General features: G+C 35.7%; 1 protein-coding gene across 1 annotated transcript in view; it reads left to right on the forward strand.

Moving 5' to 3' along the window:
- The window catches only part of cfap299 (cilia and flagella associated protein 299), a 258,827-nt gene that overhangs the window by 224,631 nt on the left and 17,063 nt on the right, over positions 1 to 17,133 (forward strand). The window contains exon 4 of the mRNA XM_088629493.1: positions 15,165 to 15,307. Within this exon, the coding sequence (XP_088485619.1) occupies positions 15,165 to 15,307 (143 nt within the window). The remainder of the gene's footprint in view (positions 1 to 15,164; positions 15,308 to 17,133) is intronic.

Raw genomic sequence — 17,133 nt, forward strand, 5'->3', positions numbered from 1 at the left:
AACAAAAGCAAGTGACTATACTTAAAAACAAAATAATTTTGGTGATAGCCTTGAATGTCCAATGAATGTCCAAACAGAGAGCTCTTTGGAGAACTCACATTAAGTTAATCTTTTGGGAGGGTTAAAATGTATTATAATTTGAATGCTTTTTGTCTTATTCTATAGAGTATTAATGCAATGTTACTTTCCTTGGAGTTAATTTTTGTTGGAGGCAATCATTAGGGAATCAAAAGCAAGATAAAATAAAAACCAGTTTATTAAAATGCCAGGTTATCCAAATAAATGAGAGTTGGTAATAAATACAGATGTTAGTCAAGAAGTGAAATGGATCAATGTTAATGTGTAAAGCACATGAATCCAGCTTTAGAATGACATCTTTAACAAGCTTCTCGTGAAATTCCAAAGAGGTTGTTGGTTATTTGCACTAGGACAAACAATAATCTAAACATAAGTAGTTAAGGTAGTAATTCTGTAAGATATTTTTAGATCTGGGTAAACTATAAAGACACAATATTAAGTGAAATCATAAATCTCTTGCCCCAAAGAAGCCTTTCACTATTTAAACGTTAATATGTGATGTAACGCTGTAAGTATCAGAAATAAAAAACAGAGCAAAGGATAGTCAGGAAACTTGACTTGCACAGAATCCAGGTTGCAACACATTGTTATTCTCACTAGATTGATATGTATAAAGATAATCAGTAAAAAGCTTTTTGAATACGACAGATTTACGTTATGGTCTGTATTCCACCAAACATATGTTCCTGAGTGGTCATGCAAATGTCACCGCAAACTGTGAATTTATCAATGTAAAATGTGAGTAAGTGAATTGTATTGTTGTTGGAATGATTCTACCAAGTAGTTCAGGTGGGTAGCTGCGTCAGCATGCGTAGGCTGCAAAGGAACAAGTAATAGGTTTATTCCATGCTGAAAGAAAAAGAAGAAAGAGAACACAACGTTTCGGCCATGGACGTTGTGGTCTCTTTCTTCTTTTTTTCAGCATGGAATAAACCTATTACTTGATTCTACCAAGACTGGAATTAATCAGTTTTCCTGCTGTTTCTCTCCCATAACTTTCATTTCTGTTTGGATAACACAGATAAGATGTTTGGATAAGATGTTTGTCACACAATTGCACAAACCTGTGAATTTCTTACATATGCTTAAACTGCTTTCTCTATACACTAGGCCTTGACTACTACTGCATTAATTTGTATTAGTGTGAGTAGAATTGGTGAACTCATACAGCCATAAGTGGTACCTATACTAATATATCGTAACTCGGTGAGTCTTATTTACTCTGACATACTGTGTCTATGATAACATCTAATAACACTAACCTTAACAGACATCTGCTTCAGGTTGCTAATCAAAAGATGGGTCTGCAGTGTATTAAATGCCAAGCTGAAGTCAACAAACAGCGCATAGGCATTAGGGTCCTCTAGGTGTTTAACAACAAGATGCATAATACCCCACTTGTGTTATATGCAAACACATATAACATCACTTTATTAACCCTTTACAATTTCTTGCATTAGGAATTGTCTTTTTGCATACCCCAGCTTGCTCTTCATGAGACACACAGATAGGGAGAGAGCCTGGGGTCAGAGCACAGGGTCTGCCATTGTACGGCGCCCCTGGAGCAGTTGGGGTTAAGGGCCTTGCTCAGGGGCCCAACGGAATAGGATTCCTCGGCCAGCTGCGGGATTTGAACCGGCAACCTTCTAGCCACAGGCGCAGATCCTTAGCCACAGAGCCACCAGTCCGATAAATAAATATCAGTGTGGCCAGCAGCCATATCACCCTGCAACTCACAACTGGCAACCTAATACAGCATTAGTATATTAAATTCATACTCGTTTCTGTTTTCAGGGTACATGCCTTCTAATCTCTTTACAAACATTTTTTAGATGTTTTGAGGAACTGCAGATAGCCATGTCACACTGCAACTTACAATTGGTAACCCACTGAAGCTAAGCAGGTGTGAGCCTGGTCAGTACCTGGATGGGAGACCTCCTGGTAAAAACTAAGGTTGCTGCTGGAAGAGGTATTAGTGGGGCCAACAGGGGGCACTCACCCTGCGGTCCAGGTGGGTCCTAATGCCCCAGTATACTGATGGGGACACTATGCTGTAAATAAGCGCCGTCCTTCGGATGAGACGTAAAACTGAGGTCCTGACTCTCTGTGGTCTCTGTGGTCATCCCAGGGTGTTTCTCGAAAAGAGTAGGGGTATAACCCTGGTGTCCTTGCCAAATTTCCCATGCCTCCTAATAATCCCCCTCTATGAATTGGCTACATTACTTTGTTCTCCTTCCCTCCCTCTCCCACTCCGACAGCAGGTGGAGCGACACGCTGGTTGGAGTATTTCTCGGTCACAGTTAATAGCAACGTTAGCTCAAAGATTTGGTTCAAACCACCAGATGGAGAATGGTGTGCCAACAAGCGGACCCTGTTGATGCGGGATTAACGCTAGGAAAGAGAGAGAGATTACAATAAATATTAGAGCTACAGGTCTAAAATTGTTATAGTCTGAAGGACAGGACTTTTTAGTCACTGGTATAATGACTGCCTTTTTCCAAAAGTGTAGGAATCAAAAGACTTCTGAAAGATAGGGCACCATACAGGTGTTAACACCTTAGCACATATTTGTAAAAGAAAAGCTGAGATGCCATTAAGACCTGTTCCTTTTTATGCACATATGAGCTGAAAAGATCATATGATCATGTATGTCTAATTTCTAGCCTGTTTCACTATGCTATCAGCTACCATAGTATCTAATATGCTGCATGCACCAGAAAAGTCCTGTGTCCACACAGATAAAAATAACTAAACTAATTAGATTTAGCCAGTTCATAAATTGTATGCAAGCATTTCCTAAAATAGTTTTTTTGTAATCTTTGTGACTGATTACATTGTCTCCCACAACCTCCTGGGATTCATTGTTTGAAAGTCCCTCTCCTTCTAAACTCCTTCTAGTGTCTCCTTGCTCTATTAAGGTTTAGTTTTAACTCTTTTGGCACTCTTTTCAAATGGACTTGATGCCCGCACAGGAATGAATATAGTTTTTAACAGTCTCTGTTACCTCATTAATATCCAGCTGATGAAATTTATCCCAATATACGTAAAGAAAACACCCTTTTAGCATCTCTATACTATACTCAGTCCATACAGTAGAAGTCTTAATGATAGGTTTGCTGCTGTTGGAGCTTTCCGGTAAGTGGCAATAAATTAAACAGTATTATACGGTAATCAGAGATGATAAAATATATAATATGTGTAATATATGTAATGTAACATAAGTTATGGAACCTTATTTGCTACCACTGCTGTGGGCATCCAGATGACATCCAGATGATGTTCTTGAGTCCTTTCTAACATTTGTGGGATGAGCTGGGGTAAGGTATGTCGTCTAGGCCTCAGAGACCAGTGAATAGACACATAGTTATCCTGGTTTTATGAGAAGAATGGGAATCCCCAAGACAGAATCTTCAACCTACTGCAAACCATTCATTGAGGATGCACAGTCTGTGTTACTTCCAGTAGTGACCACACACAAGATTAGCCTGTGACTTTCACAGTAAACTCCCTTTTGATCAACACTGTTGATGAAAAATGTTAATTACTGTAATTAATTTGCCTACATTTGTCAGGTGTTCAATAACGTCAGGAATTTGTTGTAGTTGTATGTGCTGTAATATATTTTTAATGTTTTGGATTTGGATATGTAATGGCCACATGCCCTAGCCAGTATGGATACCCTGGGACTTAGGATTGGGGGAAATTGGTATGGTTTATGATACTTACAAGATTACAATAGAGGTGCTTTTATGAGAAAATAAAAGCACAGTATTGTCCACATCAAACAACCTTCAAATACAATCCATTAAACTACCGAAAGACAAAAAATTCTGTTAGCCACACCTTTTATACTTTAAGTAAATTCTAATTTTTCTTTAAAGTAATTCATAGGTGTTCATAATTATATTGGAATTCTCAGTTAGCACAGTTAACCTTCATAAACCCATAGTTGTCTGGAAATTCCTTCTAGAATTGCAATGAATTCCAATCTGAAAAATCACTATGAAACTGGAAACATAAGACCATATGATAAATTCTAAACGAGGTGAAGCCACTCAGTACTCGTATTTAGTTTCTTTGGCTGCAAGTGATTAATTAATCATAGGGTCTCATCCAGCTGTGACATGAAGGAAGACAGGATATTATTTTTGACAACATGGTTGGGCAAATTATTCCAGTCACCCACAATCCTTTATATAAATAAGTGCCTTCTGCTCTTACCTTTAAATTCACTTCCTCGTAGTTTCTACTTCTCTCTTCTGTCCTTCAATATTAATTTTAAGTTCATTTTTTAAATTATGTCCCCTCATAGTTTTCTCTGTTCTAAATTAAAAAGATTCATATAATTATCTAAATGAGGTCTTACTAGTGCATTGAACATTTAACATTCCAATGAATTAATAAATTCAAAACATTTATGTATATATCCTAACATTGTTTGCTAATTCTTTAAATACTCTAAACATTGTGTAGATGTAAATGCTATTATAGATTTATTATGAGAAACATTTTCAAAAGCCTTCTGAAATATCTAAATATGCCTTATTATATTTTCTGTTTGTATTCTTTCCTACTGTTTATGGTTTACAATTCTTTAACATGTTAAACAAAAATAATATTCCTTTTCTAAATCTATGTTGACTGTTCTCTAGAATCTTCATACAGTACAAAAGATTCTTAAAAAAAACTTTCTACACCCTGTCAATGATCCTGCCTCATATTTTATCATTTCTTTTTAATAAGAAGTTGACATATACTGTATCTTTAATTTTAAAGTGAGATTAAAAATAGTAAAAAGTAACTTTAAGCATAATGAATGGTAATATTATGTCTAGAGATGGGGAAGCTATTCCTGTGCTTACCTGTCTATACTTGTATATACCAATCTATGTCAAGTGGATTGTGAATATAAAGTATGAAAAATGATTAAATAAACTGGTGTCAGAAGCATTCAAGTTTTATAGGCATTTGTGGTCTAGTGTACTGTGCTTCAATTGCTTTTGAACAGTGCACTGTGTTGCATTTTATAAATTTAGAAATGACCCTTTCTATTAAAATTACACCACTCTACAGATGTTTTATGCTAAACTTAAATTTTCTTTTCCCGCAAGTAATTTTAAAGCCAAAAGAATGTTTGGGATGATTACACAAGCAGAGCAAGTGAAGATATGCCTGCATTTGGTCACTTTGGTGTATAAAATCTGTAGCTGGGATAAGTTTGATTGATTTGTGTTTCTCCCACACGTGCCAAATGCAGCTGCCCTATTTTAGACCCATAATTCTTCACAGAATTATCTAATTAGGAGGTAGTATCTGGTGCAACATTTTATCTTATTGTGGAAAAATGTGGTTTTGATCCCTTTGGAAGCAGTGCAGAAGTCCAATTCCAAGCAGTACTTGTTTTTAATGCACTTGCAAGATTAATGTAGTATTAAACTTTGCAGAAGGAACACCTTCAGACAGAATAATAGAGAAAAATATATTTGGAAAATGTAAATGGTAGTAATATAGTTGTACTTTAAATTAAATAAGTCACTCTGATTCCAGAATTGAAGAATATGTCCAGATATGTCTCCCAGAGAACTGCAACCAGAAACTGTCATTTATACAGTACATTCACATGCAAATGTGCACTAAATTAATAAAATTATTCACTCAGGGATTGCAAAGATAGAAATAAATAACATCAGTTATACTGAAGAAAGATATAAGGGGTTAACTGATTTCTTTCTGTACAAAGACTTCTTGTGACACAAGACATTCCTTGCTTAGGCACCTTTGAGTTACGGCAGGGATGGGAGTTAATTGATATGAAATTCCAAGTGCAAGATAGAGACGCCCTAACTAAGGAAAGATAAAACCAACCATTAAAAGTGTTCAAGGTCTTGGGAATGTCCAAACACTGGTGCACCCCCCCCCCCCCATTACCATGGTAACAATTTGTGTCAGAAGCAGCTGAAATTTGCAATATAAACTGGAAGTTTTGTACCTATATTCCAAACAATACTTCAGTCTTATTGTTCTTTGCATGCAATAAACTCAGTTGTTAAATGTCATCTCGGGATCCAGAACTTATTTGTCTGTTACAACAATACGTCTACTACTGTATAACATTCATTATTGTATATAAGTTAAATGATTCTTATATAATTTATTACATTTATGTAATCAAAGACAAGTAAGTATTAATTTACTGTCATTAACTAAATTTTATCAAATGTGTTTGGAATAATAGATTAACTCTCAAGATTATAATGTGAACATTGTGGTTTTACTTATCCAATTGACAAGCAGACCAGGTCAGTTTTATGGTGAGATTAAAGGCCCCACTGGAAGATGGAACTGGACTGGCATCTCCTGTAGTTGGCTCTGAACCAAGGCTCCCCTGTGATGCAGGGAGAGAAGGAGGATTTCTAGCTTGGTACTAAATATGGCTCCCGGCTAAACCTTATATTCAAACACTGAGTCTGAAGCAATCCTGTTGAATGAAACAAGCAGAAAGAACTCAATTACTGAGTATTCCCTGATATTCAGGCTATTGAATAAAAAATCCAATTGTATTCATTCCTTTGATCAAGCAAAATCACAATAAATTCACGAGTCACAAAATTCTTCTTGTAACAGAGAAAGTCTTGGACAGAATTCTGGTTAAGTACAGATTCACAATTGACATACAGTACTGTAGCAACTTGAACTTAAATTTTCAAACTCAGACAATGGTGGTTGCAGTCACGTAGCTAAATCTATGGCCAGGTTTCAATTGAGAGACCAATACAGTAGTTTATAAGCTTACAGATATAACCTTATCTTATAAGTCCAGTAATCATGGCTAGTAATTTTGTGGGGACATCATCATGTGTAATGTCTTTCCCCACCCTGCAGGTTCCTTATTTGCTGCACATCCTTTGTATGGTGATTGACCATGACCTCTCACCCAGCATCTCAGTCCAGATCATGTCTCTTGATGTGTTCCAGACGGAGAGAAGCACTGCTGGGTGCTCTTCTATGGGAAGTTCCAAAATGGACTAAATTTATGATATTAGAAACACATACTGTACCTACTTCTAATTTTCAACTGCATTCACAAACCTTTATCAGAGCTTAAGCTGTGTACAAGCTTCCAAGTGGCTGATTAGATAAAACCACCTTCCTAAATACAGGAAGTGTTTGAAAACTTCCACATTTAAATTCAGGCTACAGCTTTTGCCAAGTATGGCCTGGAGCTCCCTGTAATGGTGTTCGAGTGAGTTGATGTCGTTGAAAGGGGTGGAGGCAATCTATCACAAACAAAATCTTCCTGGTGCTGGCCAGATTCCTGAGGGACTGAGAATTATCAATAAGGCATGTGCCTGTCCTGTGTTTGGCAGCACAGATCTTTGTATTTTTGTATTTTTTAGGTGCCAAAAGCGCCAAAGGGCTTGGAAATGTCTCAGAGGGTATGTGTGTAATGCCTGCATCTTCCACAAATAAGTGCAGAGGTGAAGTGGGAATAAGGGATACTTAATGGAAAAATGGTGAGGTATCCTATTTTTTATTTACATATATATTATCTATATTATCTTGCAGATACTAACACCTCTTATATGGAATTTAGAAATGAATATATACATATATTTAAAATATGACAAGATATAAATCTGCAATGATACATCTTTTATATAAATAACATATAGTGGAATGGCAAAATATTCTTTTTAAACCAAAGACACTGTGCTGTGGTTTTAGAATCTCTTAACCATACAGTATATATTTATTGGACATACCCTGTAATTTTGTGAGAGAGTTGAAAGGTAGACATTATCCAGAAAGATTAAAATAAAAATAACAATGTATTACAGTTTTAATCAAATTAAATGTTTTTTTGCAAGCAAATATATTTTATAAATGAATAGTTTATATAATGGATTGATTTTGTTTCTGAATTCATATATTGCAAAAATGTTTATTTTTTTATTTAATTTCTTTATTGAGTCTTATTGACAGGGTTTTGAAAATCAAAAAATATGGCAGTTTTGAAATATTGTATATGTAACTAATCTACTTTCATGATAAAAAAATAATAAAACTCTTAAAACACCATTTGCAAAGCAGGCTGTTCTGCTTTTGAATTCCCTGTAATTTAAACTATGAGAATTAAAGCCTCCTATTTTGTGGTTTGGGCTTTACAGATGACTTCTCTAAAAGGAAGTGTCCAGATGAGAGCAGTTTTCCTTTTCCCTGATTCCATTTACAGCTTTAAGATTGCAAGATTGCCTTGATTCCATTTACAGCTTTAAGACCCATTTAAGATTGACTAACTTCTGGTTTGGAACATGACCACAGTTGTTCTTCCACCATCTTTAACCTAGGGCTTGCCTGTCTGTTACTGGATCTATACAGAAGGGATGAGAGAACACCTATGCAAATGTTTTTTTTTTGTTATTTAAAAATGTAAAATGTAAAAATTATGTAAAAGTATGTACTGTAAAATGAGTATTCTCTGATAAAATACAGAGCGTTTTAAGAAAGGTGAGCTCTCCCATCTCACTTTCAATTTGAAGTGTAATATACACTTTATAAAATGTATAATCATTTTAAAAGACTAGCACATTATTTTTCTGCTTTCTTAAATGTTTAAAAGTGAAAACTTGGAGCAAATATTGAGCACCTTAGTCCAAATATCACTTAATCTGAGTCTAGACTATCATTAGTGAACTGTAACCAGAATTATCCAATTATTGGCCAAGCACTGACAAGATTGGTTAGGTTTAAGATGACCAGGGTATCCTTTTAACTTACTGGATGTCTGTAGTAGTATCACTTAAAGATTATCAATGCCATTGGCTCAGTGGAACTTGCAGTACTGTATAACGTGTAGTGGATGGCTTTAACAAGTCCTCTTTTCACAGGAAAACACACAATCCTCATGCTCTTGCTATGAGGAAAATTATATTTACTTCAACTAAAAAATATAACTTTAGTTTTTATATAGCCACTGGCAGTTGGATATTTATTTGATGTATGTAAGTATTTCTGATTCTGCAAAATAGTTTAAATCCACTTTTAAATATGGAACCTAACTCACAATGCTTAAAAATACTTTAAAAAATACACATAAATTTTAACCACTATGTACTGCGTGTAGTTTTTCAGTATGGTTTAGTCCTGCATTTTTGGTTCTTATGCCTTGTGGCACACCCTATAATTATGAGCAATGAGAACACTGTCTTGTGATTATTTTCATCTTCACTGCATACATGGGGGTGGCATGGTGGTTAGCACTGCTGCCTTGCAGCTCTGGGACCTTGGGTTTGATTCTGGGCTAGGGGCTCTTCTGTAAGGAGCTTGCATGTTTTCCCATGTTTCCACATGTTTATGTGGAGTTTCTAAGCTATGCTAGCTGCATGTCTTTGGCTATATTACATTTTCCCCTTTCTCTGTAGTCCTGCAGTGGACTGACTTCCTGGCCAGAGCAAAAACAGTCTCATGCTATTCCCATGTGTTCTATGCTTCTGGAATTGACTTCTGGTTGCTGCAGCCCTAACAAGAACTGATGGATGGATGAGTACATGTAGAAACGTAAATTCAGCTTGTCCTGGAAATGATGATATACTGTATATAAAATGTAATATATAGGTCTGTATGTGTAAATGTGTAAATATATTACATTAGTAGACTTCTAAGGGATGTTTTTACAGGGACATTTTCACAATACCTTTCTTTTCTGTAATTGTCACGTTCTTCAAAATAAGTTTACATTGATTTATTTTCATTAAATGCAGAATTCACAATTTAAAGGGCTTAAAATGTATTGGTGTCTGTCAGCTTTAGAAAAAAGCATATCCTCAACATTGTCAAGACAAATATCTCGTCCCAAGACCCAATGTCTTGGTTTTCTACTGGTTTCAGCCTTGTCCGCATGATTGTCACTATGTACTGTATATAATAGATACATACAATATCTTACAAAGATCACATCTCAACCTTATTGTGTCTTTTCATAATCAAGATGTTGCAATGAATAATGGAAATTAATACTAATTAGCTCTTGTCATTTCACAATACTTGCAAGAAGCTTGCTAATTCTACTTTTGTGACTATAAAATCAAAGTAAGCAGCAACAAAAAGCTGTTTTGTCCTTATTGGGGCTAATCTGACTTGCCACACATGAGGGACTTGATTAAGCATTAAAGAACCCCATTAGTTCCCAATTTGATTTGGCACAGATGATATTAACCTGTTGAATGTCAAACTTAGTGAAAACCAAGAAAAAGAACACATATCACATATTCACAGAAAGTAACACATATAAGTATAATGGAGATTAGAGCACTACCATTTGCCATCTGAGGTGTTACAACCCAGTTTTAAATTGGAAAGAAAAACCAAATCAAATACACAATGATAGGCCTCAATTGAGAAGACTAAGAGTCATAACCCATTTTCAAAATCGACACATCATTTTCTAAGTGTGATGTTCTGGGTACAAGTAACTGGTTTCTTTTGATGCGCAGGATCCACTTAAAAGTATTAAGTTTTTTCGGAATGCCTTTTAGTATATATGGTGCTGTATATGAATTACCATTACTTTTTTTTACTTTGAGCCAGTCTTCAAGGTTTTATTAGCCAGACTTAGTATACATAAACTGTCTCTGTAAGAGCAATCTGTATCAGATATTGAGAGGAAGTGGAATTCTGGTGGATCCTAAACAAGCAGCACACCTCAGCACATCTGGTTTCCACTGCTGCATGTATTACACCAGCTTTGCTGTTTGAAGTCATTTCCAAATTAAACAAGCTACCTTTTTTCATTCAAGGGATACCTACAGAAGAACTAGGGTAAGCCTGCCAAAAAAAAGGACTCTTGACCTCAAACATTCCTGTTATACAGGCCATGTTTTCATTACCTCAACAAATTTACACATTTGTTAGTGATGGCTTAAGCTGCCTCCTAAACCAAACCACACCCATAATAAATCCACTGACACCCAGAGACACCTGCATGGTCACTGACAATGTATGATTGTTCTGAGGATCTGGGGCACTGGGATTCCCCACTTTTTCTGTTAAATTGTGCTCTACAGAGAGTGCAGCTGTAGCGGAGCTAGTGCGGTGACGTCAGCGCCCTCACTGCACATAGCAGGGACTTCAGCTGCCTGGGTTGAGGGAGGTCTCCTTTAGCTCACGCGGTTGGTGCCCTGTTGCGTTACACCGGAGACCCGCGTTCGCGCCCCAGGCGTGGGGGACGGAAGGGCGGTGGGAGGCTCGACTCTGCGCAGAACCGAGACTAACACATTGGTGCCGTGACTCGGGCAGGAGTGTGGGAGTTTCCTTCGCCTTCACCGAGGCGAAGTTCAGCAGGGGAGGGTGTAGCGGAGCTAGTGTGGTGACGTCAGTGCCCTCACTGCGCGTATCAGGGTTCTCAGCTGCCTGGGCTGAGGGAGGTCTCCTTTAGCTCACGCGGTTGGTTCCCTGTTGCGTTACGCCGACGACCCGGGTGTGCGAAACGGAACGGGTGGCGGGGGGCACGACCCCATGTGGAACCGCGACGATCACACAGCCATCCTAGTACATAAGGTGCAGCCATTATCAGTAGAAATTCCAAGTGAAAAAAATACCCCTGCAGAATACAAATGAAGTGTTTTACTAATTTCCTCATCTGTACTCTAGTTTTACTCATTCCTCAGCTGTGCATGTAGTAGTATAGTACCTGTAGCAATTGCCATTGGTCTTATTATCTTCATTATTTCTTTCATGGAGCATTGCATTCTAATAGCATGGAACAAGATTGTATCTTTATATTAATAGGCTAGTGCCCTGAACTGGACTGGTGTCAAATCCAGGGTGTATACTGCCTTGTGCCCAGTACTTCCCAGTATAGGCTCCAGGCCACTGTGACCCTGAATTGGATGAGCAGCTATTGAAAATGATGAGATTATGATGATTAATAGATTATTTGTAAATATCCAATTTTTACAAGCAAGGTATTTTGTAATATTTGTATTTTGCTTTATTTTGTTTCATGTTCAAGTGTGATATCAACTGTTTCTTTATATTCATGAGCAGTTTAAGCACATTATTGGAAGGGAACATTAATCCAGCTTTTTCTTCTTCAGATCTAGACAATGATAATATCATTTCAAGATCTGACCTTGAAAAGCTTTCCTTTTTGCAACATTTGCCTTTTGTATTAGATCTTATATTAAGTTTAAAGTATACAGTGTTAGAGGTTCTATTTTATGTGCTGATATTTCTTGCTCACTTTTTAAATTTTAGAAATTTGAGAATACAATAGTTAATAATACCCTGAGGTGGTGAATGTTAGCTACAATAATTCCTTCAAATTTCTGCCCTAACAGTTACTGATGAGACTGCATAATGATACTAATCCGGTAGAGTCCGGATATCACTGGACCTATAGAGTCTGGAGTAAATCTGCAAATTCTGTGTCAGTTGAGCTATGAGATCAGTAATTAAGGTACCTGGTATAAGTAGAATAGCTATTTTATAATACTGAGAAAGAAAATCAAAGAAATTAGAAATAACAATGTACCTCACTTAAGGTGAAAGCTAAAGCAAATGATCTGTTTAAAAGTTCACATTATTAAATTTAAAGTTAATAACCTTATAACTCCATAACTTAATAACTGTATAATAATGCGGAAAAATACTCAATTATCAACATTAGCACATTTAATCAACACAGTGAGTGTGGTCCTGGAGTCGTAGGGATTCTAATGGTTTAATTAGATTGTTGATTATTGACTTCACATTAATGTCTAGATAACCAGTTTCTAAATCATTAACTATTAAGTAGAGTATGTCAGAAGACTGATTTGCATTACATGTTCTGGAGTGAATATTAGAATATGTCTTCACTCATAGGATATGTGAGAGCCACAAATACTCTAATATTGTTAACAGTCTGTAAAGTACAGTATATCTTGTAAATAGAGAAGAATCCAGAATTTCTGACAGTGTATGTAAATCTCCAATGTGTGTTTCTATGGTTTAAATCGGGGGTAGGGGAAGACAATGAGGACTTCATTTCATCATTTTAATGGAATGTTTCAGAAATGCCAACTATACTTTGTTCCATTAAATAAACCAAGATTAGTAATGCAGTGGAGATTGTAAAGCATTTTCTTTCCAGGTTACTTGCCTTTTTAGCCATATTAAGCGACATGCTATATTTGTACTGCATACATTTTAATTCTAAGGTAACAAAGCAGGTTCTAAAATATTGAGTATCACAAATGCTTAGGGTTACTTGAATTTTACATATCATTTTCATTCCCTTACAAATTATGAGTGATATGTTCCTGTAACTTTTACACCACCAGAAGATATCATGCTTTTTCAAGGTTTTGCAGCTGAGGTGAAACACCAGTTTAGGTCCCGTTAATAGGTTGTGGATCCCTGTTATTTTAAATGAACCCAACTGCTGCATGCTTTAGGTTACTTACTTAGATTTAAACTGGTGACAGAAGAATCAATAAATGGGGTTAGCTTTCCTCTTCTCTGTAATACAGTTGGGAGCTGTAAGGTTTGATATCATAAGTAGAAAAATGATCTGCATGCTTTCCTCTTCCGTCTATAATTCTTTGTTTCCACCTGGCTAATTTATTTTGAAGCTGGTACAAGTCTATAGAACCTGCAGATATTGTAGCTATCTCGGCTCACAGCCAGCCTTGAGCCTGATAGCATCTGTTTAAAAAATATAAAGAAGATTCCTCTTCCTTTGAGCTTTTGGGTGCTAGTTGTCTTTTTTTCATCCTCTCAAAACTAATAATATCTATAAGAGCTAAAGTTAATAAAAGCAGCACCAAAGTTATATTATCAGAATCAATATTCTGTTGGAATCTTCTCAGTTTGGTCAGTGGTGAAGAAAGTAACTTAGAGGTAAGTTTGATGAGCAAAGCCATAATACATTTGCTTGCTTGGAAAAGGTATTTAGTAAAAGTAAAGCACTCCAATAGGATATCAGATATCTTTCATGTAGAAGGTACCTGAGCTTTTGAAAGTTTCCAACACTTATAAACCACTGCATATCACCCTTGTATCATTACTTGATTTACACATTTTGAAAGATTAAACATGGTTATGTGGCTTCAAAGAAAACTGTTCCCCGTTTTTTTTCCCTTTAATTAGTCTTTATTATCCCCTACCCCAAACCCTTTCAATTGCTTGCAAAAACAATCATCCCATACTTAATTCAACTAGTTGGACAGTGTATATACTGTATATAGTATATGTACACAAAGAATTAACGTTTACAAGGTCATCACTTAATAAAACATTAATATAACAATATACAAAGTATACACAAATATTGAAAATTGGATAGCTATTATCAAGTAATAATTCTACAACATTTAAAATGTATACAAACTTTAAAAGATACATAATTAGGTAATATAAGTTGATTAATGAAATTCACACATTTTTATTTTTCACAATTCGAAAACATACCCATCATATTGGCATATTCTGATTTGCAATGTGTGCACTCAGATGTTAAACTAGCCTTAAATCGTGCCATTCTCAATGGTTTATAATGAATATGATGATGTACTTCAAATTGTATCAACCATGTTTAGTACTAGTTACAATTGTAATTTTACAATTACAGTTTTGGGGGCGGTGGCTCTATCAAGGCTCTTGTTCTAGTATTCCAATATTAAATCTGAATATGTACAGTATATGTCAATGTGTGTTTTCTAGATTTTTGTATCAGTAATATTTCAAATACCATTTTTCTAGCAAGTTAAAACCACATTTAGCAATGTGGTGTTATTGGGACTTTAATTAGTATGAAATGTACACTTCTCGGAAACAGTCAGAAGTTAATTTCATGCTGAAGAGCAAAAAGAAGATTAAAACACAGTGTTATAATTGTGTAGTCTTTAACTGTATACAATATACTAAAAACTTTAACGTCATCAAAAAGTATAATTTAAAGAATGCTACACTGATATATATATATGATTTATAGTATAGATTTTATATCTCCTCATTATTGATGACTGATGTCAACCATTTGTTTAGTTTTGAAAGTAATCTGTGCTTAATTATTTATACAGTATTTCCTTCTCTGTTTTTTACAGTCTATCATTTTCATAAGGGACCGAAATTCTCATGGACAGGAAATATCTGGGTATATAGACTACTCCCACAGACTTAAAACTGAAGAATTTGAACCATACTTCAGTGGAAAGAAAAGACTTCTGCCAAGACTGACTGATTTAAGGTACAGTTATTTTATTATACCACAGAATCATTAATGTGTTTATTTCAGTTCTACATTTTTTAATTTAAAATAAGTTCAAAGCTGTTAGTCATTTACATATGTATTTTCAAATTTTACATTCCCGTAAAATACATTTTACATTCCCGAGCATACAATACAGAGATTGTATGCTCAACAGCCTGCTAATATCTACATCAAATGAGCTGTTAAATGTTTATGCTTAATGTAGTCTTTATTGTACAGTATATGTTTTGTGATGGTATTGCCAGTACGATAGAATTAAAGTGAATTAGTTTTAAAACCATTAGTTAGCATATGGGCCTACATATTACCAAAATGTATAGAATTTAAATCACTGAGACTGTCATAAAGTAAGACATCCTTAGATAAAATGTAAAAAACAGATTTTAAAATCCCTTTTCTTCACTACTGAATTCAATCTCTTTAAAATATATATTTTAGTGGCACATTACAAGCAAGTTACAATGTGAGACCATGTTTATTATGTAATACAAAGGTTAGAGGTCTCTAGAAATGTCAAAGTGTGTATTTTGAATTTATTTCTTAATAAAAGTATTTGCACAGATATCTGTCTTGCTTACAAAGTCCTGTAACTGGTCTACTTCCGCAATGAACTATGCCCCCTCCGGACATTCCATAAACCCTCAAACCTCATTGCATCCCATAGATTTTAAACAACTATGGAAACCGATACACTTTTTACTAGAAATTAATGTTCAAGGTTGCACATCGCACGTTTTCTTAAAGTTGATATGGATACTTAATATTTTCTACATGTACATTATGTATTTTAGCATAAAAGTAAACCTGATTTCAAATAGAAAACAACTCGGGGGTACCATATCTTGTAAGAGAGAACAACAATATACAGTACATAAACTGCAGAATATAAAATATTCCTTTGCACAAAGCAATCTTAATTTAGAGGTGTTAGTGGGGCCAGCAGGGGGTGCTCACCCTGTGGTCCATGTGGGTCCTAATGCCCCAGTATAGTGATGGGGACACTATACTGTAAACAGGCGCCGTCCTTCGGATGAGACGTAAAACCGAGGTCCTGACTCTCTGTGGTCATTAAAAATCCCAGGGCTCTTCTCGAAAAGAGTAGGGGTGTACCCCGGTGTCCTGGCCAAATTTCCAATTGGCCCTTACTAATCATGGCCTCCTAATAATCCCCCTCTATGAATTGGCTACATTACTCTGCTCTCCTCCCCACTGATAGCTGATGTGTGGTGAGCGTTCTGGCGCACTATGGCTGCCGTCGCATCATCCAGGTGGATGCTGCACATTGGTGGTGGTGGAGGGGAGTCCCCATTACCTGTAAAGCGCTTTGAGTGGAGTGTCCAGAAAAGCGCTATATAAGTGTAAGCAATTATTAATTATTATTATTACAATACCTTTAGATAAAAATTCAGTTTAGCAATATCCATTTTTTTAGCATATAGCATTTAGCATGTGAGCTATTACTCTCACTCCCCACCTGTATGAAACAGAAGTGCATGAAGTAGAAAAAAAAGGCTGTATTTATATACCAGGATAGGTTTTGGCTCTCTAGGAGTGATGGATGCCAGTACTTGTCTTTGACTGTATTTGTATTATATTTTTTCTGTTTTCTAAACCTAATTAAAATAGCAATTTTGTTAAATGTCCTAATAAAAAAATTAAGAAAAATATTGAATGGATTCCATTTGTCCTATGTCCATACTTAATGGAGTATGGACTCAATATAGACACAATGTGAGACAAAAACCAAAACATTCAGTTCAAAAACCAACAAATTCAGTTCACATAGAAATTGTTTAATTTAA

Source organism: Lepisosteus platostomus, chromosome 4 (genome assembly GCF_059453375.1).
Source record: "Lepisosteus platostomus isolate fLepPlt1 chromosome 4, fLepPlt1.hap1, whole genome shotgun sequence".
Classification (NCBI taxonomy): Eukaryota; Metazoa; Chordata; class Actinopteri; order Semionotiformes; family Lepisosteidae; genus Lepisosteus; species Lepisosteus platostomus.